This window comes from Mustela nivalis (assembly GCF_964662115.1).
Source record: "Mustela nivalis genome assembly, chromosome: 6".
Classification (NCBI taxonomy): domain Eukaryota; kingdom Metazoa; phylum Chordata; class Mammalia; order Carnivora; family Mustelidae; genus Mustela; species Mustela nivalis.
In genome coordinates, this window is record NC_139025.1 from 85,932,075 (window position 1) to 85,955,917 (window position 23,843).

Consider the following 23,843-nt stretch of genomic DNA (forward strand, 5'->3'; position numbering starts at 1 on the left):
TTTTCTAAATCAATACAATTTTTCAAATTTATTTTTTTCTTAAAGAAGTACTTCTAATCTCTGTCAAAAGGGAGGTGAGGAAAGGTCCCCCCTCCCTTGTAAACACTGAAATACAGATCTGAGAAACCAGGGTCGACACACACAAAAAGTGCATTTTACAAAATATCAACTAAAATATATTTTACATGAATTATGCTTCCATTGAAATTCTACCAGCTGCATTTTCAGGTTCGAAAAAATATTTCCACATCTAAGAGATTTCAAAAGCATTTTAAGTTCTGGGCAGCAGACCCTGCCTCCGGGGGAGGAGGGGCCTTGATCTCCTCTCCTGCTGAGTGAGGCTGAGCTCCTTGGCAGCAAGGGCCCAGCACCCTGGGAATGAGCAGGTTCCCAGGCTGGCTCTCCAAGCCCCCACAGCCACTCTCTGCCAACCTCTTTCACTGCCCCACGCCTTCCTCTGAACAGCTTATTCAATACAAGGGCACCCTAGTCCCTTCCCCAGGGTCTGGGATTGGGCTTTCCATGTGTAAATTCACCTCAGAAGCCTCTAGGCCTCCCCTAAGCCCAGTGACCAATCAGGAGGAGCCTGTCTTCTCAGGGATAGCACAGGGCCTAGGGTTGCTGGGAGGGCCCTCAGGATTTGCTTCCACCTCCCTCTCCAGACCCAGCCTGACTGTCCTCACCCAGTGTCACCTGCTTAGCTGGAGCTGGGTCTGTGCCTGCCCCTTCCTAGGGAAAGAGAAGGAACAGCTGCCCCCCTTGGCTCCTGCCCCCAGGGGTGTGCCCTGGGGAAGTGCTAACAGCAGGGCCCATACCACTCCATGCTGCTCTCCTCCTCCCCACCATGCTCTTCTTTGGTACAAATAGGATAGAACCAGACTGCTCCAGCCCCCTCACAGAGAGCCCCCCAGGGGAGGTAGGAGGGGCCGGGCCTAGTCCTGGCAAGGACAACAGGGAGTCCAGCCTCCTAACCTACCCTAGGGAACAGCTTGAGGTGAGAACAGGGCCCTTGGGCAACAGGAACAAACTAAAAATGCAGGTCCTTAGCTCCTAGAGTGAGTGGCCGCAGCTCAGCAGGTCTGTGGACTGATACAGTGTTGATTCTCGCAGGGATGTAAATTAGTGCAATCTACAAAAGACTAGGGTAAGGGGTGGCAGGGCAGGGGAGCCACAGCACTCCTTTGGTTTGATTCCAGGTGGGTGTGGCTTAAAGAGTCATGTATGAAGTTCTGCAAGAGGTTTCCTAGAACCTCCAAGTGTAAGGCAAGAGGAAAAGTCTTCAATAAATCAGGTAGCAATTTTCCTTGCCCCCTGCCCCCTAACCCCCTCTCAGCTCCCTTCTGCCCTCCCAGACGCGACAAACCCCATGTTGACCAGTTAGCTTCTGGGAAGCCAGACCTGCTGGATGACCCTCACCAGGAGGCAGACAGGAAGCTGACACCCACAAGTGTGCCACACCCATGACTGTGCAGCACTGGGTCACTTGTCCCAGCACTGTGGGGTACTCCAGGGGCAAAGGAGGAAGCCAGGGACAGGCCCCAAGTCTACAAAGGGGGAAGTCTACGCTCTGGAAGCCAGACTCTGGCTCTCTATGCCTCAAAGGAAGGAGCTTGGAGCTGTGCTAGAATCTGGGAGAGCCTGGTCCCAGGCCAATGGGGAAGCAGCGGGTCACAGTGGGTGAGGTAAAGCTGGCTCCCACTCCCCCCTCCAAAGGCCCAGGGGAGGCTAAAGCAGAGCCTTGTTGGGCCTTATTCCTGAAGGACTCTCCCCTCCCCCTGGGGGAAGCCCCCCTCAGGCCTGGCCCGGCCTCGGGGAAGACTACTTCTTCAAGTCTCCTCCACCCAGGCAACCAGAGAGAGGCACCCAGGGTCAGGCTGACGGCTGTGATGCTTTCCTTCTACCCTGGCCTCCCCTTCCCTCCCGAGGGGCCCAGTACCCACAGGGGTCCCTGCCCTCCCCCCCACCCAAGAGAACCACAGGTCAGCAACCTCCAGCCCCCGTGGCCCCTTAGCCAAGTGCTGTGCTTCAAGCAGTGCCCCCTTCCCCGAGCCCCCCTGCCCGTGGGCAGCCCCAGTGTGGGCCCAAGCTACTGAGGGTTCTTGAGGATGCGACCGTGGCGGAAGTCATAGACGTGGCGGCAAAGAAAGACCAGCTCGGGGTCCGTGTCCTCGGGCACTGTGCGGTGTGGTGGGGTAGAGTAGTCTGCAGAGGGGGGCACCAGTGCTGTCTTTCGGCTGGGGAGGCCCTCGCCTCGGCGCTTGGCCATGGCACAGAATCTGCAGTGACACACGCCATTTGCTGGGTTTAGTGTGGACACCTCTGAAAGAAGATCAACCCCTTCCCCACCATGCCCAGGGAGCTGCGGCTTTGCCTCCATCCCTGTCCCCAGGCGCTCTGGCCTCTCTGCTGACCATTGCCCGTCCATCTTCTTGGGCACTGGGGGGAGCACATCTGCTGGGACCTCCCTCCCAACACCTGCCAATTCTCGACGCTTCTCTGCAGACAGTTCTGTAACCACCCCCAAATGCTGCCCCAAGCGCTCTGCCTCAGAGAAGAAACAATCTTTCTCTCTTCTATAAACATCAGACGGTAGAAGGCTGTGAGGTAGAACATTCTGGAAGGTCAGGCCCTGTGAAGGAGATCCTCCTGGGACTCTCAGGCAGGCCCCTCAACAGCCCCGAGGAGTCTAAGGGAGAGGCTAGCCCAAGGGCCAGGGCAGCACCCACCTGCAGTACTCGGCAAAGGTCAGCACGTAGCATTTCTCCTCGATGCAGGCCACGCTGTTCTGGTCCTGATGTCTTGATGCAAAGACTTCATTCTGCAAAGGCTCAAGGAGAGAGAGGGGGACATTGGTACCAGCGTTGGAAGCACATTAACGCCTGAAGAAAGGCCAACATTAACTCTTCTGTTGGGCCTCCTGACCTGAGATAACTCCAGCTGGTGCCCAGAAGGCCAGGGAGCAGCCCCCGGATTTCAGCCTCCCTGCTCCTCACCTAGCGTCTACCAGGTCCCATCAGACTCAGGAACAGCCTGCTCCAGCAAAACCCATCCCCTATCCCCATGTCATCAGCCTCCTGACCCCCACCCCTGGCTCAGGGGAGAAGGTAAGCGGTACTCATCTCCCCCATGAAACGACAAGTCCAGCAAGGGCAACGAAGCACAAAGGAGCCTCGCCTGGGGGCCGAGTGACCATACCCGCCAGCACTGCCTCTCCTCACACGCTGCCCAGTAGAGTGCCCAGGGTGTTCTAAGCCTTTTCTCTCCTCCCTCTCACGCCCCGGACAGCAGCAAAAGGGGCTAGATGTACAGCTCCACCTCCCCTTTCCTGGTGCCACAAGGACACAGCCTCTTGCTCCCATTCTGGCATGCCCTTGGGGGATCTCCCTCCGTGCTGCCCCTCTCAAGGGAAAAGCTACCATTCTTTTGAAACGTAAAGTGGGGCAGTGCTGGGAAAACAGGCTAAAACTCAGGCCCATCTGTGGTGTCCAAGGTGACAATGACTTGACTGCCCTTGACTGCCTCCCCATACCATGTTCTTTGGTGCCACAACTTCTCCCTCTGCCCCCTCTGCCCTCCCTGTCATACTTGCCAGGCAACTCACCTCGTGCATGCTGGGACTGCGGCCTCCCTGTAAGTGCTCTGGTCTGTAATACCACAAGAGGCTCATCATCAGTTCTCCTAGGGGGACAGAAGAAGTAGTCAGGGCTTGAGCTGGTGACCTGAGAGTCATTCAGACAAGCAGGCAGGCTGGCAACCTGCCCAGGACGATCACCCAGGTTCGACGTCTGGGCCAATCCTACGGGCTCCAGCCGCCCAGATCCCCCACCTTGGGCCAAGCCTGGTGGATCAGGGCCCTGGAGTGCTGTCAGGCATGGTGGCAGAAAGGGATGTGGGAGGCACGGACAGGTGAGGTGGGGGGACAGGTGCCCAGGTCCTGGTGGCTGGAAAGGTTAAAGAGCTGATCCGACCCAAGCCACAAGGCCATCTGCAGCCCTCCAAACAGACAGATGCCGGCTGAGTGGAAGGCAGCCTCCGTGCCAAGAACACAAGGAGAATAGTGCCAGGTGAGACTCCAGGCAGGGGGTACCTGATTCAGGGTTCTCCCAGAGGGCAGAGATCTTGGCCACGTAAGGTGTGGATGTCTTCCGTGGGCCTGACTTAAGGAGGACAGTGTCCCGGACTCGGATCGTCTCTCCATGCCGCTCCACCGCCTGGTAGCTCTTTCGGATGGCTGGTTCTGGTTCATCCTGAGCAACAACCAAGGACACAAACAAGCTCATGAGGAGTGGAGGAAGGAGGGGGCGAGAGGAAGACATTCTCTGTGTGCTTTCCTCCGAGCAAACCACTGAGGACGGGAAGCGACAAAAGCAGTTTGCATAGTGGCCTCTTTTCCCTAAGCCTGGCTTTCAGGGGCAGGATGGGGTGGGAGCTCCCCATGGTTGGAAAAAGGATAAAAAATAGGAACAGGGGTGGGAAAGTGGCCTAAAGCTTCTGGGGCTGCGCTGTGACCACCATACCCCAGCAGCCAATTCTCTCGCTCCAAGCCCCAGCACCGAGAAGGTCCTCAAACTTCCTATTGGGGCAGTTTGGTTTTGACCCTTAAACCACCACGGTGAAGTGGTGTGGCCCTGGCTAAATGACTTAATCCACCACTATACCTGTTTCCTCGTCTATAAAGTGAGGACACAAATACAGGATACGCACCTCACAGGGTGGCGGTGAGGATGAGAGCGCCTTAGCTCCATCCAGTTTAATTGATACTCTTTTCATCAACCCCCATGCTCCTGGATCACTCCTTTCTCTCTATCTCTACTTTCCCTCTACATACACTTATCCAAAAAGCCCCTGGGAGAGTCCTCCATTTTATAATCCAGGACAGAAGAGGCCACACGCATGATCAAGGATGAGAGGTGAAGACACTGGAGATGGATTCCCTGAGAGTCAGTGACACAGACGGAGACCAGCAGCCGATCCTGACTGTGCACCCCCTCAACTCCCCAAGGCACATGATCCCAGATCAGCCGGGGCTGGGGGAGCAGGCTGGGCTGGCATGATCAGCGCCCACAGTGTAAGTCAGCTAGAGTCCCTTGTCACTTCTTCAGAGAGGCCAAAGCCAAGGGTTCCTGAGATCCTCTCCTAGTAGGTCCTATGTCCCCCTGCCACCCTCCTTCTCACTTGGCACTCACCAAGACATAGACAGCCTTCTCACACGCAGCCCCAACAGGCACCCAGCCATTTGTGCGGCGGCGGCGGCGGCGGCGTGGGCGTGGGCGCTGGACCCGTGGCTGCTTGGGGTGGCTGGGCCTGCAGGCGGCTTTGCTTCTCGCCGTGTGCCTACAGCTGGAGCCTGTGCGCAGACCGGACTTGGAACCACTAGGAGGCTTGGCGCTCTGAGGGCATGCGCGGGCTACTGTCTGGGGCTCTGAGGTGGGTGTCTGAAGGTGGGGGACGGGCTCTGCTGCAGGTGGCACGCTGGGCACAGGGCATCCCAGAAGGGGGTGGGCAGGTGAGGCAGGGTGGCCGGCTTCCGGGAGGGGAAATTCCAACTGGCCTAGGGACCTGCAGCCTTCTGGGAAAAAAGGAGAGGGAGGTGAAGACAGGGAGGGATGAGTAGTAACCCCACTGGTGCCCCCACTTTCAGAGTCTGCTCCTGTCTTCATTCCAGGGGTCGCTGGGGTGGCAAGTGGAGTCAGGGGCCTTGAGGTGGACCATCAGAGTTACTGGCCAAGGGTGTTTCTTGCCCCTGGAGGCTGGCCATGGCCATCTCCATCTTCCCCACTGGCCTGAAAGAAGGGGCGCAATGGGAACAGTGTCTCTAGCTCTGACTTATTCTTCTTTAAGGCTCCCACAGTGCTTAGAAGCAGGGGGGCTGGGGTCAGCCCAGGATATGAACCCCAGACCTGCCACTCACTGGCTGTGTGACCTCAGGTAAGTCACGCTACCTCTCCATGCCCTGCAATAGAAGGAGGGGTGGTAGCTATCATACAGGGGATCCTGGGTGTTTATCAATGTATTAACTCATTTCATCCTCACATCAATGCTATGAGCTAAGTACCATGACCCATTCTATAAATTAAGGAAACTGAGACACAGAGCAGTTCCTGGCTTGTCCCACAATCACGTGTCTAAGGAAGTAGGGGAGAACATTTCACTCCAGGCAGTCTGGCTCCAGGATCTGTACTCAATTACTTGCCATGTGGCCTCCCATATGTAAAGCGCTCAGAACAATACCCAGCACATGGTGCTTCCTGGGGTTCCAGGGTAAGGGGACAGGATCCTGGGTCCCAGGGATTAGGTGTCTAGATGTGGGAGTGTGGTACAAAAAAAAGAAGGCAAAGTCCAAGCAGCAGCCTGATCTCATTTCTTAGAGCTCTAACTCACGCCAAAACCTGAAACAACCAGTCTGGCCAGAGTCAACTGGTCTATAAAGTTGTTTTATAGACCCCTACAAGAAGGGGTGTGGGGTGGTGGCAGGGAGAGCCTGGTAAGGCCCAGCCTCTCACTTCATCAGCAGCAGGGCAGACCTGCCAGACAGGATGACTTTGGTCACCTCATTTCCACCCAGAAGCCAGGGACAGAGGCTGGAGAGGCATGTGAGGACACCCCTGCCAGTCTAGGGGAAGAGAGCCCCGTGGCGGGTGTCTCAGTGGCTGCACTGCAAGCCTCTCAGGTGTCTAGGCCTCACTAGGAAGGTAGACACCAAAGCCAAGGGCCCTGTTAGCATCCTGCCTGGGCCAGGGGACTCTGCCTGTCTGTTCCTGGAGGGTGCCCGCTCTTGTTAGCCCCCGACAAGGTGAGGCTATGTCTGGGTCCCACCTCTCCTTCAAGGCCTGTCTGGCCAGGGCGAAGGAGTCCTACTGCAGCTGGCACGGGGCCTGGCACCCACCAACCTTCCCATGAACACTGAGCTAGGCCAGCAGGCAGATGGAATGAGCTCCTGCAAAGCAGAATTCTAGCCCTCCTTGAAGGAGGCAGAAGGATCCAGGAATGACTTGGCAAAAGCCCTATTTTCAACATCCAACTTGCTACTCAAGAGTAGAAGAATGGGTGTCCCAACGGGGAGGGATGGGTGGCTCTCCCTACCCCTTCCCCTGCCATGATGCTACTATCTAAGCGCCAAGCTAAAAAAATCTCACAGACAGTGGGGACAGAACAGAGCTAAGAGCTAAGGGACATGGGCCCCTTTTCTGGGACTACCCCACAGTCTGGGGTGTGAAACTGGGGGAGTCATCCCTTCCCAAAGTCCCCTACTTCCCACGCAGTAGCTAGACCTCAAGGAGCCCTACCCCACTCCGTGGCCCACCCTATTGGGACTCCACATCTAAGTTCTTGGAACATCCCACAGCCAGGAAGTCTTACCTGCCGGAAAAGGCATTTTGTAGGGGCAGCCACCGCAGGTAGTGCCAATATGGGTAAGAGATGGCGGCAACACTTCACAGATGCTGTAGCCACTCACTCCAGTGTCCTCACTAGAGCAGTAGCGAGAGCCCCAGGGAGGGTGCTGGAAAGGGGTGCCGGCGGGCACTGAGCTCGGTGCCAAGAGAAGCCCCTCGTTAGGCGCAGCCACTGGGGACAACTTGCCCTCAGGAAGCATGGGACAGGGGGAGTAGCCTCCACACTGCAGCCCGTCTTGGCTGCAGTACAGGTAGAAGCTGCCTCCTGCGCTGAGCTCGGGCCGGCCACACAGGCCGCTGTAGTGGGCAGGGTTGCCGGGCAGTGGCAGGGGGGACAGCTGAGGTGCAGGGAAGGAAGGCTGGTGCAGTTCCTGCTTGGGGGCAGGCGACTCCTCGCCTGGGCGCCCAGGCTCCGGCTTCAAGGCTGCCTGCCCACCCATCAGCAGGGGCAGGTGGGGGCGTAGCCCCAAGGGGCTCTCTAGAGCCTGGCTCAGGGGCCGGTAAGGCGGCTGGCTGGCTGGCCCACGAGGGGTGGCAGACGGCCACGGCTCCTCAGGGTGCCTCTGCCAGCCGAGTAGGCCTACAGCCTCCCCAGAGCCAGGGCCCTGCCGGGTCTTGGGATAGTTCTTGCTGTTGACCTTATTAGCCCACTTTGGCCTGAGAGCCCTCAACACTGGTGGCTCTGCGGCACGCCCATCTACTTCTGGATGGGCACGAGGTGGCCTCAAGGGCAGCTCCCGCTCCTGGCTCAGCTTCAGGAAGGCAGCCGCATTCAGGCTGGCCAGTCTCTTGGGCGCCGGGTCACCATCTCGACGGGTACCCTCATCTGGCGCTGGCTCTGGGGACAGGTCCCGACTTCCTCCTTCAAGGTCCCCGAGCCGGGGCCGCTTCTTGGAGGAGGCCCAGCCCCCAGTGGCCCGGTCCCGGTCCCGGCTGCGGTGAGGGTCACCCCCTCGGCTGCGACGGGTGCCTGCCAGGCTGCTGGCATCCTCCCGTTCTAGCAGCAGGTTGTTGAGGGCCTCTGCATTGAGGGAGGCCAGGCGCCTCTTGCGGGGCTGGGTGAGGCCGGTGTCCTCACTAGATGGGGCTGGGCTCGGGGGCTTGGGCAGGTCCGGGGGCAGCTCGTCGGCCTCATCTGCGCTCCGTGGACCAGCCACATTCTCCAGGCGGGTCAGCAGCACTTTGCAGGCCTTGGGCTTCTCAGCTACCAGCGGGCGCTTGCGCAGTGGGTAGTTCTTGCGGCGCCCCGTGAGGTGCCCTGGGCTCTCAGGCACGCCTGTCTCCACACTCTCTGCCCCCTGCTCCGTGCTGCTGCCTTCCATCTGTAGGGGCTCCCGGCGGCCAGCGGGGCCCGAACTCAGCATGGGAAGGGACTTCCTCCGTGTGTGTGTCATGGAGTACTCCCAATCTGCAGGGCAGAAGGTGGGCAATGAGACGAGCCCATCCTGAGCTGCCCGGCCTGCTTTCTCCTCTACAGCAGCCCGTCCAGTGTCACCCTCCCACCGCCCGCTTCGGTAACTCTAGCCTACCCTCACCCCATCCATCTACAGCCTGGATTTTCCCAAGACCTCTCTTCCAGAGTGCAAAGGTCCAGTGGGGTCAGGCTACCAACAGCTGTGCATGGGCTAGCTGCCCCATTCTTCTTTTAGCCTAGGGTCCTTCTTTGAACTAAGCCCATCAAGGGCCTATGGAAGGATGCAGACCACGGGGTCAGAAGACAGAAGGCTCTGGGGGCAAAGTGCTTAGTTCTCACTACCTGTCCTTCTCCCGCTAGATACTTATCACAGGTCAGGAAGAGGCTCTGAAGACACCAGGCCAGGATGTGGCTGGGGTGGTGGGAGCCCATCTGTTCCTTTGACAATATTACCAACCCTTCCCCCATCTTGGGGCTTCTGAGATTGGCCACAGGAAGATAACGACAAGGACAGCGAGGAACTAAGGTGAAGAACCTGCCTGGTTGGCTGCAGAGGAAAGCAAAGTCCAGCCTGTGGGGACACCCTGCCTGGCACGTACAGCAGGGCAGCCATAAGCTGGGCCTTGCTGGAAAAACCCCTGAAGGGAAAGGCCTGGCTTTGAGGAGTGGACAGGGGAGGTCTCAGCCAGCCCCAGGGGCCAGCCCCACCTTGGTTCAGACGCTGGGGAAGGGCAGCCCAAACAGTGCCTGGGCCTAGAGAAGGGACGCCTATAAGGCGAGGGCCAGCATTCCTGGGTAGGAACACATACAAGACCGCCACCAGCCTCTAATAGTTAGGGAAATAAAGCAGCAAAGAGAAGAACTAACTGGAGACAAACCAATAAACCAGCCCAGGGCTGCCTTGCTGTCCTGTCCTACTTCTCAGGTCTCCCTCCTGGTAGGCAAGATGCCAGGCAGAGAAGAGGACTAAGGTGAGGGCGGGGGGAGGCTGTGGGGATGCATGGCAGGAAGCCCAAAACCCTGGGCAGAAAATGCCCATGACCAGGCAGCATCCCCTAACTTTGCTCAGCAAATACCCCGCAACATAGCTGGGGCAGCCTGGGCCCCGTCCTGAATGAGAAGCCAGAGCTGAGCTGTATCCTGGAAGCCAGCATGGCCAAGGCAACGCAGAACTGGCGGAGGGTGTGGGGGGTGGAGGTGTCAGTGTCAGTGGTCACAGCCCACGGAGTTGATCATTCCCTATCTACTCCCCAATCCAAAGCAAGGTGCTGCCAAATAAGGTGCCAGACAAGGCTCAGACCTCCCAGGTACCCGGCAACCCCCTTCCCACCCAGCAGGCCCAGGCTTTCCAGTTCGATTTCCCCACTGCTATTGTTATTCATACTCCCTCTCCCCAAGAGGCTGGGAGCAGTCCCTGCTGGGCCAGGATTTAACCCTGAAAGCCCCAAGCCTGAGGACTCCCAGGGATTCCTGAGCCCTTCCCGGCTAGCTCCTGTGGCCTTGGGCCAATGGCTGGGGTCACTGGGTACCTTCTCTCCCTACACACACTGTACTAGTTGAGAAAGAGTGCTTGGAAAACCAGGCTAAGAGCATCGTGGGTGTCAGGCTCAGAAAGGAGTCGGGAAACTGGAAAAGGGAGGCACTGTGCCAGGCACTGCTCTGGCCACGTGCGGAGCCCTGCCACTGCCCAGAGACCAGGCTGGGGCAAGACAGAGGCAGAGGGGGCAAACCCATTCCTTCCCTGAAGCACAGACATTGAGCTCCTAAAAAATCCCAGGTGTCTGCTAGGCTCCCTAAGGGCCCCTCAACTTCCATGCAGGGTGGCCCCCCATCCCTGTTTGCTCAGCAGGCTTATTAGCAATGCCTCCTTTCACTCTGAAAAGCATCCTAGCCGTTTATAATCAACAGGCCCTTTTCAAAAACGCGGGGCACCCCTGTGCTGGAGGAGCCCAAACAAGAAGCACATCTGTATTTCCTAGGAAAGCCTAGGCCCAGCCCTTCCCCACCCCCAAAGGGCCTGGGGACAAGAGGATTCGGGAACAGACCGCACAGCTGAGCAAGAGCTGAGCAAGAGCTGCACAGCTGAGCAAGAGCCGAAGCCCCTCAACAGGCCCCAAGTTACCAGAGGAGTCAGACTGGGAATGGCTGGGGGCCAAGGCTGAGGTCACCTGGGCTTGTGGCCTTTAAGGACACCAACACCAAGTACAGAGCAAGGAGGAGCCAGATGGGAAAGACAGTGAGCTTGGGGAGGTGCCTGCAAGCCTGGGAAGCAACAGAGCTCTTAGAGAGGGGACTGGCCTGCCCCACTCCCCCCCACCTCCCCAGTTTGCTAGTGGACCAGCTGCAAGGGAGGACTCTGGGATACCGGCCCCACCCCCCCAGCCTCTCCCTCTCAACATGCAAAAGGTCTCAGCAGGGAGAGGCTGGGAGAGGAGCCTGTCCCCAGAACTTGGGGATGTGTTCTCCTCAGTGTCTTACTCTCTCACCTCCCATTCAGCTCCCCAGTTCCACCGTCCCAGGATCCCAGGAAGCCTCTAAACCACAGGGCACATGTCACCTTTCCAAATCAAGCCTGAAAGTCTGAGAGCCTCCTGCTGGCTTCCCCTGAACCCACCGAATCCCTTGTTACCAGCAAAAGAACTCCTGGCTATCACGTGGTGCCTAAGGCAGCAGCGTCACACACCCTCCTGAGGAGAGCCTGGGGACTCAGCTGCCAGCCTCCCGCACCCCAATCTGAGGAGAGCGAGTGTGAGTCATGCTCTGAAGCCAGGCTTGTGAGAACTTCAGCTGCAGTTTTTCCCTGGGGTGGGGCTGGGCAGAGGGGCACCCAGACTGACAGGCCCCTCTAACCTGCAGGGGTGGCCCAGCCCCACGAGGGAAAAAAACCCTGGAAAAGCAGGAAGCGTGGTTCCCATTCCAGCTCTGCCAATCCTCCTGCTGCCCTGTCCCCACGGGAGCCCAACCAGCAACTTCCCACCACTGCCAAGAGAGAAGGGGGCATGGACTCCTTCTCTGGGGAAGCCCTGTCCTCCCAGGCATGGGGAGTCTGGGTCCCCCAGAGAGAAGGTTCCAAAGACGGACTCCCCGGGGCCTATGACTACTCTCTTAGACTGTGTCAAGCTAGCCCGCACTGAAGAAAACCAGTCTGACTGTCCCCAGCTCCGATGAGCACAGAGCTAGCTGCCATGAAGGACAGTGATCGGCCAGTGTCCTCAGTGCCGAAGACCCAGCAAACAACAGGCTGAATCCCAAATCACAAGTGTACCCTAAAGATGGCAAACAAGCCATGCAATTGAGGGGGAGAGCAAGCCCAACACGCCCAGCTGAAGTGTCACTATCCTGCATCCCATGTCTGTCCAGGGTGCCTGATGCTGTTGCAGGGTGAGGCTCCTTAGCAGGAGTCCTCCCCATAGGAGCAGAAAGGGAGGGAGGACTTGCCTTTTGCCCTCAGCCTGCAAAAGCATCAGGCACCACACCCAAGGGGCTGTGGGCAAGGGAGGGTCAAAGGCCTGCAGGCACCGCTGAAGGGAATACCAGTGGGTCAAGCCGAGATACTCCTGTAAGCAGGGGCTGCCCGGTGGCAGGAAGAGGTTGGCTACTGCTCTCTCTCTACCCCGTATTTACTCAGCTCTAGACTCTATACCCACCTGCATTCTTAGTGGTTCAGGACCCAGGGCTCTGCTCCACTACCCTTCCTGAAACCTTGATTATGCACTGCACTTCAAATTCTGCTTTTCCAGCTTTTTGGTTTATTTTTCATAGGAGGAAAGTATGGGGAGGGAGGGAGTCCTAGGCAAAGGCAGACCAGGTGGTCATCTGGGTGAGGGTCAGGAAGGGCCCTGACCCAAGCCATCTCCCTCCAATGATACCCAAAGTCACACAACTGATACTGAGTTAAGCACTGCCTTCCTTTGCACGCTCTCTTGGCATAACTTCCCCCCAAAGGATGAGATTTTCATGAGCACTGGGTTTCTTCAATCTCCTATCAGAAGAAACGCAGCAAGAGCACAAAGGCAGGCTCCTGTTCATTTAAATGTAGCTAGTGCTACTACATGGAGAAACAGGTGAAGCTGATGAAACGTCTTATGCTAAAGGCAGGTTCAGTCACAGCTGGCCTCTCTTGAATCCCCCATTGCTGGTAAACTGGAAGGCAGCAAACCTTTGAGGGAGGCAGCCCGGGTTTGCATGCCAGCTCTGCCCCTGCTAAACAACTTACTTAGCTTCCCTGAACTTCAGATTCCTCATCTCAAATGGATACATCAGAAGAACCTTCTGGTGGTGAGGATGACACGAGTCTCTGGGCGGTGGGCCAGCATACGCCTCCACCTGGCCTTCCAGACCCACAGACAGAGGAGGGCAGTCTGCCCTTGGCTTGGCCCCAGGGGTTCCCCACATCAGGACCCGGAGCTGTGTGGGCTGTGACAAACCCGAAAACCCAGCCTGCACCTGAACTCTGCTCAACTTCTAGTCTACCACACAAGTGTCAACCTGGGGGACGGATGGAGACACTGGGGAGACTCGTGGGGGGCTCTGTTTATAACACAAGTGGACAGGGGCAGAAACTGTACCCCACCAAACCCCGACCAACTGCTCCATGCCTCTGGGAAACACTCAACTGGATAGTGAAAGGCCCAGGGGATGGGCTCAGGAGGCGTGAGTTCACCAGCTCCCACCATCAGACTGCTGTTTCAGCATGAGCACCCACAGAGAGAAGCACCAGAGCCCCCGGGGGCCTGCCCTCAAAGAGAAAGCAGTGGCCTTAGTCACCGGCCTCACCTCCCCAACTGTGGGCACCCAATTCACTCTGCAGTCAGGCTGGGGTCCTACAACACTTGCGCAGGTAGCACCCACCCACCAGAAGGAACTGGCCCAACCCGTCTGGAAACAGCTTGTTTTATAGACTGCCTTCAGGTCATCTGAGGAGTTGGGCCCGCCCTTAGCAGCACCCAGCCTATCCACAGCCCATCAGACCACCTACTCATCACACTTCACACCAGAGGCTCCCAGGAGCCCAGAAAGGTGGCAGCAGCCCAGCAGCAAAGGTCACCCTCCTCCCCTGCATCTGGTACCTCCGCCAACCCAGCCCAGCCCCCGGCCCCCATCTTGGCTGCTCCTATGTGCTGTGACCATCCCAGCAGGAGGGATCCCCACAGATCCCCCCACAACTGTACCCAAGTACCCAGGACCCCCACTTACTTCTGGCTTCAGACACAAAGCCAGACAGCCTGCCTCTTGTTACTGTAAAGGAACACAAATCTCAATGGGGAGGAAGGAGAGTTCAGAGTCGAACTACAAAGGGACCCTCCAATTTTATACAAGGATTGCAATTAAGTACAGGAATATAGTTAACAGTAGAGCTGAAGGAATCTCCTCACTAGAAATTGCCAGCACCCTGGTTGCAGGGTGAGCCCTTCCTTCAGGTAGGGGCTGACAGTGAAAGAGGCAGTGTACCACTAGGACCTGGAAGTCAACAGACACACGTGGACCACCGAACGGGGATGCTGGGCAGAGAGCACCGTATTTCAGTCACACCTCCGTGCTCTGCTTTAAGAAACCCTGACCTGGCAAATCAGAAGGTCATCACACGCGATTCAAAAGTGTGGTTTTTCTAGAGGATTTCCTTAAAGGCACAGGTACCCACTCAAGGTGATGTGCCTGCCTCAGCCTCTTCCCGGGCCATGCCCCCCACGCACACAAGGTGGTCCCGAATCTACAGGTGCCAGTCCAGCTAAGCCAGAGCCCCTACTGCTCGTTCCCAGGCACAAGGCATCTCTTGGGACCTTCCTTCCTCACTTAGCCAATGCCGGCCAGCCTCTCACTGGGGCTCCAAAGAACTTATGTGAGACCCGCTGAGGCCAGAAGCCACTCCGTGCTGCTGCTAACCCTGAGTGGGGCTAGTTAACAGCCTGAGCTTCCCTGAGCCCTGGTATCCTTGTCTACACAACAAAGCCATCAAGAGGATCAAGTTAAATGAGAAGTGTGCCCAGCAGGATGCCTGGGATACACCAGGTGCTCCTACCAGCTTATTCCTTTCCGCTGTATCAAGTATTCGGCTAAATGCAGAAGAAAACCACCAAAGAGATGAAGAAATTGGGGCTTAGACTGGTAGGAAAAAAGAGGTCAAGACAATGTAACTGTAACAGGGTGCGTGGGGCTTGGAGTGGGAGCTCTGGCTCACAGCGACTTCACGGAGGGCAAATCAGAGCTGGGCCTGCTTCCTGCTGGGCATAGTGAGGGAACAGGAGCCTGGGAACTTTGCTTCAGAAATATCCGGATGTAGGGAGCAGCAACAGACCAAAGCTGAAGTCTCACGGCAGAAGACAAATGCAACTGTTCCCAGACTCACCTTAAGGAGCTCCCTGTAGGATTCCTCCAGTCTGGGGAAAAGAGAATCCCAGGCTAAGGCTCCCTCACATGTTCCTACGCAGACCCCACAGTGGCCAGGCTCGGCCAGGAGCACAGCTGCTCCTAGAGCAGGACTCGTTTGCTCCGGGGCCGTGAACAGTGGGGGAGATATCAAATAGGAATGGAGACAGGGCCCCCCAGAGCTCACCAACAGGCCCTCTGCAAAACCAACAGGAAATGTCACGCTACTGATACACAATTCTTCAAAAAAATACGCCAACTAGAGCTCACCAGCCTGCTCTGGGTACCTGCCCAGGAGGGCAAAGGATATATGTTGATTCAACCATCAGGACACTCCAGGAACCAACAACTTAGATTGCTAAGATGGTCTGCCAAGCCTGGAAGTGCTGTCTCTCGTCCTGAACAGAAGAAACAGGCTGGCCAGGCAAAGCTGGAGGCTCTGCCCTCAGACTCTCCACTGGGGTGCTCAGCCCCAAAGAACAAGACCCAAAACAGGGCCTTCCTAACACTCCACCAGCACAGTGAGAACCATGAGGCCAACCCTCCTAGACCCAACACAAATACCTCACAGGTAACTAATTAACTAAGTGATTAGTGACACCCTCATTAGGATGCAAGCTCCATGGGGACAGGTGGGCTCTGCCTGCCTTAGCACTAAATCTCACCCCCAGAGCTTAATAAGAGCTCGAGGAATGAACTGAGATCTGGCTGCCCACCTGCTCCACCCCATTCAACACTTCTATTCTAGACTGATGGCATCACTTGGGAACTCTGACCTCCCCCCCAAAAAAAACTCTCCCCCATTCCCTGGAGTCCGGAGCACTGTGCCTCTTCAGTGTGATCAACAGTTCAATAGGGCTACTTCAGGGAAACCTCTATTTACAGAGCACAACCCTCTTCCACTACCACCCTCTTCCTTCTCTCCCCAAGCTTGCCCAGCTCTGTATCAGGAAGATACTCCTCTCGTTCCACTTCTCACTCCAAAGCATTAAGCAGTTGAGGACAGTACTAGAGGCACACTTGTATCAAGACAAAGAGAGTCACAGACATGCAGGTGAACTCAGCAGCAGAGAACCAGCATTATCAGGCCTCAAATCTCCTAAGTGTGCAGAGTAGGGAATTGATTCACTGCTGAAGCTTCTAGTCGAACAGGATGGCTAACGTTTGTCAAGTGCTCACTACTTGCCCAGCACCACCCTAAACGTGAAATGTTCACTCTCATTTATCCTCACAACTGCCTCACGAGGGGGTTGTTACCATCTCATCCAAATGAGGAGAAAACAGGTACAGAGGGGTTAAAGAACTTGCCCACACTCCCGGGGTGTGCACGGTGGGGGCGGGGCATCTGGTGTCTGTCCCAGAGCCGACACCCCTGCTGCAACCCAGGACAGCTTGCTGGCTCACAGACCAACATTCGAGATAAAACTGCACAGTCTATTTCACATTTTCTGTGTTGTTTTAATTGCTGGTATTAACACCTTAGTCATTTTCCCTGACTTTTCACCACAAAGGAACCAAAGATGTACTCCAATGAAATGGCAGCGGCCGGCCGGCCAGGGAACATCCACATACTTTTACAGATTTGTTTCTACAGCAAAGTCTGCTCAAAGTCCCCAGTCAACTCTGGGAAGAAATCCACTTCATATCCTAGGAAGGGGAAAAGGGCTTCGAAAAGATGTAGCCTTCATTTTACAATAAATACAAAAGAGAGGGCTCCAGACATCCCCCACACATCTCACCACATCTCCTGAACCAGATGCAATCTCCCTCCAGCCCGAACTGCAACGCGGACTGAAGTCTGGTCATCGCACGTGGACTGAACAGCCATCTTAATAGTCAAAGATGTTTTAACTGTCCCATGGCTAGCTCTCTTTGGGCTGATAAATCTAAGTCCTTCCAATTTTTTCTGAAGATCATGTCTTACAGTCATTTAATCCACTCTATAATTCCTCTCTGTTCTGTGGAATCTGCGTGAACCCCCCTCCAGGCACGTGGCAGGAGGGCCTGCCAACTCTGATTCTAGTAGGAATGGGACTCCATCTTCCCTTCTGGCATCCCTGTCAGGGTATCCTGGCATCAAACAGCACCCTAACACCTTTCCCATGATTTCTACAAAGATCCTCTCAATGCTAATAATTCACCTCTAAACCACCTGGCCAGATGAGAATGTGATTAACAAACTGAATAGCCCTCCCTCCCCGCCCCATTTTAGACAGGGGGGCTCAAGGTGGGGGGTGGGCAAGGGTGGGCCACCCCTCTCCTCTGCAGGCAGGAAACTGAAAGAGCCACATTGGGGGTGGGGGTGGGGGGAGCGTCAAACCGGGACCAGAGATGGAAAGGAAGGAGCAGCAGCCAACACCACTCCCGGTGAGGTCCTCGGGTCCCAAAAGGCAGAAGCATACCCTATAGTCCTACCTCCTCAACCAAGGGCGGGAGGATCAAAGCACCACCACCACCCCCTCTCCGAAAAGAAACAGATGTGAGAAAAAAAAGATGGAGACACCAAATTCCTGCCTGGCACTGATCCCGTTAACTAAGAGAAGTCACTTACCATTTTCTCCCATTCAGGTATATTGGTCACCGGGCCTTGGAAAAAAATTCCCATTTCAAATCTCAGGAAGGCTCAGAGACAAACCCATTCATTTATTCCTGGTGGATCAGGCCTGCGGAGGCTCTCAAGGACACTGTTTTTTGTTTTTTTGTAGGACGCTGAGTCAGGTGAATACCCAACCATCCTCTGCAGGTGTCTCCCACCAGGAAAAACGGAATCTGGATGAAAAATCTTTCTTGGGACACAATACAAAGTCCTGGACATGACTTTGCCCTGAGGCAAGCTCAGCAAACCCTTAGTCCTCTGGTCCCAAGCGGCTCCAGCATATCACCTTGGGTAGGGTACCAATTCCACCACTGGAAGCCCAGGGCTGGATGCCACTGCTCAGCTGGGCAAAGCCATGGGGGAGACTGGAGCTCAGTGGAGCTGAGGGGGCCTGTCCGGCCAGCCGTCTGGCCCAGAGCAGGCCTCTGATGCTGCCGCCGCCAGGGCTCTTCCTCCTCCTCCCTGTTAGCAGGTTTACTGCTCATTAGTGGTAGTACCAGGAGGTGGGCAGGGGAAACATAAAGGAGCTGAAATTCAAGCCGGCCCATTTTATTCCGGTGAGGTGCCTCCCATAAAACCAGGCAGGATTTCATCCACCAAGATCTCCCTGGCCCCCTGACCTGGGGAGGTTGAAGCATCCCAGAGTGTGAGGCGCTGCAGAATCTCAGGGCCTAGGCCATCAGGAGCCTCAGGTTCTCATCTTCACGGACTCTTGTATACTCTCTGTATTTTCTGTTTTTTTCAAAGTTAACAGGCATTCTAGCCATGAGCTGGCCCATCGAGTCAAGGCCATGGACCCACAGAGCAGGAGCACTGGGGTAGCACTCGGTGTGTCGAACCCAGCACTCTCCTTGTCCCTCCGAAGTCCCCCACACAATGGCAAGTTCACAAAGGAAGTGAGTCTTGCCAGACTGAGCTAGCAAATTCCCATAAATACTTGGGCCTGGGTAGTACTGCTTATGTAAAATGCTTCCCCATTGAGAGATGCTGCTTTATTTACATTCTTCGCAACCCATTCATAAAAAGGAGGCCCTTTAATGTTGGGGCTGTTCATATAATGCTCCATAAACCCAGCAGCTTCGGCTGGCAGCCTCAGTTCAACACAGGCTACTTCTCAACTCCAGAGGCTTTTTCCCTTAAGATTTTTTTTTTCCTTTCATGACTCACCTTGCGACAGGGCACTGAGGCCAGATGTTGCCGAAGCAAGGCCAAAAGGAGTAAGGACAGATAAAATGAAAACACACAAGTCCTCCCGAATGCTGGGATAGAGAGGTGGGAAGAGACGAAAATCAATAAACTGAAAATCCCCATACGACTTCAATATGAACTATGTATGCTGGGAGGTTGAATTCCTTCCAGGTTTACTGAAACTTCCTTTATGGATGTCAAAACCATCCCCAACTTTTACCTCTACCCAGCAAAGAGAAGGTATGGAAGGAATTTTTTTTAACCCCAAAAGAAAAGAAAGCTGTGGGCTCACTGTGGTCTTTAATTCGCATTGCAGATAAAGTAATTTTCTCTGCTTTCTCACAGACATGTTCCAGGGACTGCTAGATCTAAGAAGGGCACCACTGGCTCAGGGTAATAAAACTCAGGAAGACCCCAGAAAGAGAGGAAGGACTGCATTCTAGGACGCACAGCCAAACAACCTGAGCAGCTGAGGAGAGAGCCCAGGAGATGCATCCTTAGGTAGTCTGTCTCCTGCCACAGGAGAAGCAAGGAGGAGAGAAGTAGTAGGAATTTTTTTTAATTGACGGGAGCGGTCTGCATTGCCATGGCAACTGTGAGGGGTGGCCTTCCCGCTTGGAAGGGAAATGCTGGCCCATTAATCATCAAACTGGGGCACAAAAGGGAGGTTTGGGGGAAAGGGGATGGATGCAGAATTTATTCTTTCACTGTCTAGACTCAAACCAGTCACCAGTTCTTGTTCCCATTTCCCAATGGTCCAAGGTTTGATGGTAAACAAGAACGGAAGTTCCAAGAAAGCTGGGATCATAGCTTTCCCTTCAATGGGATAGGTCTGATACGAGGCTGATCATGCCTCCGATGTCAGTGATAAAACCTTCTCCCATGCCAGTCCCAAAAGTCCTGTCCAGTGGCCGGACCCAGGAATCTTATTCTTTTCTGTTCTCAAAACTGTATTCTCCCTCATTTACACCCAGGATTGCTAAGAGATAAAACATATGGATTCATTTAGCATGGACAACAAGGAAAATTGCATAAGAGCAGCAAAGCCGGGTGGAGAGAATGGCCTGGTGGGATAGGAGGAAAACAGGATTACAGCTCTTTTCCAATTCACGTCTATATGGTGTCATGTGAGCAATCCACAGGACAGAACTCTCCATCAGCCGGAGTATCAGAAACAACAGCTAAGTTTCAATTGTTCCCCAAGCGAAAGCATCCCAAACATGCCCTATTTATGTGCCTTTGACAGAAAAGGTTGGAAACCACCAAGGACTCCATACTGAGCATTTCTTTGGAAGAAGGGAAGGTTTCCCCTGTTCCCAATCAACTAAGTAGCCAACTGCATTATTTCATTCAACATAACAGCATGCAGAGCAGTATATCAGAAATCCCATAATATTCTCTCTCTCTCTTCCTCTCTCTCTCTCACACACACACCGCTTTAACACTTATACTATCCCTTCTTTAAGAAACTATCAACCTACAAAACCACTCGAGAAGATATCATGTTATAAAACCCAGGGTCACAATCTCAGAGGCAAGCAATGCTGGCCTGGAGTGGCCTGAGTGACAGCAAAACAAAGATGAGTAGGGTTCAGAAGGAGAGAAAGGCAAGAGGCTCCTCACTGGGGACAACTAGAGAAAGCAGCAGAAGCAATGATGCGGGGAGATCACTGTGCCCGGCCAGGAGAGAGCTGAGGGGATCCGTCTAGGGTCAGGCTGCAGGAAAAGAAGAACCACTAGAAGTATGTGGACAGGGGAATGACATGGGAGAAGGAGTGCTCTGGGAAGAATCGTCTAGCAGCTGTGTACAGACTGATCAGAAGGGCCAGAGGAAGCAGGAGGGAAAAGGTGGCTGGCCAGGTCAGGACAACACAGGCCTGCTGCATGGGGACAGCAGAGCAACAGAAAGGAAGGGAAGGAAAGAGATACAAAAAACAGAGAAACTCTTCACTGGAGCAAACTCTCCAGAGCAAACCGTCCTGAACACCTGACCGGACTGACAGGTAAGAGCCTGTCAAACAGGGAAACACTGTTCGGCAATTTCCCTTTATATTCTAGTGGCCAGACCAGGTTACCCCCTTCTGACTGCCACCAAAAGAAATCATATACTGTGTAGCCCTAAAGGAGACAAGGCCTTGAAATTCTTCATTGTTGCCTTGAAATTCTTCATCGTTCTCCAATGTCTCTTAGACATACAATTAAATCTTCCCAGAACAAACGTGAATCTCCAGCATGAGATAATACCTCCCTTTCCCACAAGCCTCAACTCCACCCAGGCTGGGTTCTAGACCCTTCTGAGGAGGGGTTCAGAGGGTGGCTGTGAATTAATTCTATGTCCACACTAAGCAGGAGTGACATGCAACTCTCCCCGGATGGGATTACAGCTAACCTCAGCTGGGAGAAGCTCCTAACCCAATAGCTACCTGAGGTGGGACTTGAACCCAGAATCTCAGCAAAAGTGGACAATCAGAACAGCTTCAATCTCCCTGTCTTTGTGATCCCAACTCTTCACAGAGGTATATGATCCCATGAGGAGTCCTGAGTTCTGGGTGGGTTTTCACAAGTGGAAAACAGCATCCAGCTTAGAAATGATCACTGGTGGGGATACAGGCACTCAAGAGCTTAAGCCACTGGTTCCCAAGTGTCCTCTAGCCAGCCAAGCACAGTGGTATCCCTCCAGGACAGGATATGTGCTGGGCCCTTTTCTCCTTTTTTCAGAAGACATGGGAGTGGAGAGGCTGGTGGGACAGTCTCTTAGGTGGCACAAAGGAAAAAGACCGGAAACCTTTTCATTTAATCATTAAATTCCAGCTTCTCATTACCCTTTGTGGGTACCTTCTTGGCTAAAGAAAAGTGCCGAAAACAGTTGTGGATGGGTTGCTGAAGCACATTTGTGGGGTATCTCCTAGTCTCCAATCCAACTGGTCTGTCCTCTTAAGACTGTCGACAATGGGCGACTAGATGTCCCAGGTGGGACTAAACCTCTCTCATGGGCAGACTCTGCCTGCTGAAACCCCTCATTCCTAGCAGGCTCTAGAGTGGCTCATCAAACTGTCGCCACCGGCCAGGCCCACTATGTGCACAACCCCACCTCTGGCTCCAGCCGTGTCGACCCCACTCTTCCCAGAACCGGGAGGTGATCTGCGGTTGGAGCGGTGAGCCATTGTCGCAGCTTCTCCCAGCGGGCACCCTGGCCCCCCGCAATCCCTGGGGCAGAGTCCGGCCCTGCCGCCCGTCCCTCGGGGTGGGTGGCTCGGACCTGCTCCCCTCCCCGACGCCACCACCTGCGCCCGCTCAGGCGCCGCCTTTGTCCGGCGCTTCACCGCGGAGCGGGCCCCTCGGGCCCGACCTGACCTAGCCCCCCGCCCCGGAGAAGAGGCGGAGAGGCGGGCTGGGCCAGACCAGGCCGGGCCGCGAGCATGGGGTCCCGCTGTCACTTGGAGGCGGTCTGACAACTTCGATTCCCCCCGCCCCACCTCGGACTCGGCCGCCGCTCCGCACGGTCTCCGCCGGGCCTCCCGCGGCCCACACTCGCTTCTCGAACCGGTTCCCTTCCGTCTTCGGCGCCTCCCTTCCTTCCAGCCCGATAGGGTCGGGTCTATACTACCCCCGGCTCCGGTGTGGCCCCCAGCCCCAGCCCCCCACCCAGCAATAACCGGTCAGCTCCCAGCGCAGGAGGGCGCCCCCCACCCTGAGCGGGCGATCCCGCGGCGCCGCCCCCGGCCGCGGCCCCTTGCCTCCGGGACCGCGATGGGGGGGAGGGGGCGCGGCGGGGGGGGGGGCGGGGGCCTTGCCGCCCGCGCACTCGGAGGCGAGCCCGCTCCACCGCGGCGAGGAGACGACCGGCGTCCTCCCGCCCTCCGCGGCCCGGGACGCCCGCGCCGCCGCCGCCCGGCCAAGCTGCCACCCTGCGGCCGCCACCCACCCCGCCCCCAGCCTGAGAGGCGGGCGGCCCCCGGGGGCTGTCACCTCGAGGCGCGCTGCGCTCCCCGATGGCGGGACCGCGGCGCCGGACCCGGAGGGAGGGAGGCGGCGCGAGCAAGCGAGCGGCCGCACCTGCTTCGCGTCGTCCGTCCGTCCGTCCCTTCCCGGGCTGGCGGGGGCGGCGGCGCGGCGCGCTCGGTGGGGCGCGCTGACGGGCGGCCGGTTCTCTCCCCTCCACTCGTCTACCTCCCTTGCTCGCTCCCTCTCGCCTGTTCGTGTCTTTACCCCCACCTCCTCGACCCTGGCCCCTAGCTCACCCGGACAGCGGCGCGGACGGCGCGGCTCTGGGCGCCCGCAGGCCCCGGCCGGGCTGGAATCCGGCGGCTGGAACCCCCCGGGGGCGCTCAATTCCCGGGCTCCACGCTGCTGCGTCAGCGCCTCCTCCTGGGGGCCGGGGCCGGGCGGGCGGAGCGGGGGCCGCGGCCGGGCGGGGCCGTCGGGGGGGCGGGAGCGCCTGGCCGGGGCGGGCGGACCGCGGGGGCCGGACGGGCGGGGCAGGCAGCCGGACGGGCGGGCGGCGGGGGCCGGGCTCCGGGATCCGCTACGCCGCTCGCGGTTCCCCCACAAACTCCCCGAGAGCGGAGCCTCCGCCGCCCTCCTTCCTGCTTCCTCGTCCCCAGCCAATCAGCAGCGCGCCCCTCGGCCAGCTCCGCCAATCAGCCGCCCCGCCCTGCGCTGGCCCCGCCAGCCAATCCGGCCCTCGGCTCCCCCTCCCGGTCTCCGACCAATCAGAACCGTGGGTCGGTCGTCCCAACGCAGGGGGCAGCACGAGGCGGCCGGGGGAGGCGGTGCGGGGAGTGGTGGGGCCTGGGGGGAGGGGTACGGTGCCAAGGGTGGTGGCGGGGGGTGGTTTTCTTTGCCGGCTTCTTGGATTTTCTCTTCGGCTGCAGAGCTGGAGCCG

At 56.6% G+C, this 23,843-nt stretch overlaps 1 protein-coding gene across 4 annotated transcripts; it reads right to left on the reverse strand.

Moving 5' to 3' along the window:
* Positions 1-23,562, reverse strand: BAHD1 (bromo adjacent homology domain containing 1). Of its 4 annotated transcripts, none has more exons than XM_082734289.1 (7): positions 23,200-23,562; positions 7,360-8,802; positions 5,187-5,569; positions 4,088-4,247; positions 3,602-3,678; positions 2,727-2,827; positions 1-2,276 (listed from the first exon to the last, which is right to left on the reverse strand). In XM_082734289.1, the coding sequence occupies exons 2-7, from the start codon at positions 8,786-8,788 to the stop codon at positions 2,087-2,089; spliced, it is 2,340 nt and encodes a 779-aa protein (XP_082590415.1). In that variant the 5' UTR covers positions 8,789-8,802; positions 23,200-23,562; the 3' UTR covers positions 1-2,086. The 4 variants fall into 4 exon arrangements, with proteins under 4 accessions (XP_082590415.1, XP_082590414.1, XP_082590412.1 ...); XM_082734288.1 differs by having other exon boundaries at positions 2,727-2,818; positions 5,187-5,566; positions 23,200-23,361; XM_082734286.1 differs by having other exon boundaries at positions 5,187-5,566; positions 23,200-23,361.
* Between the last annotated feature and the right edge of the window lie 281 nt (positions 23,563-23,843).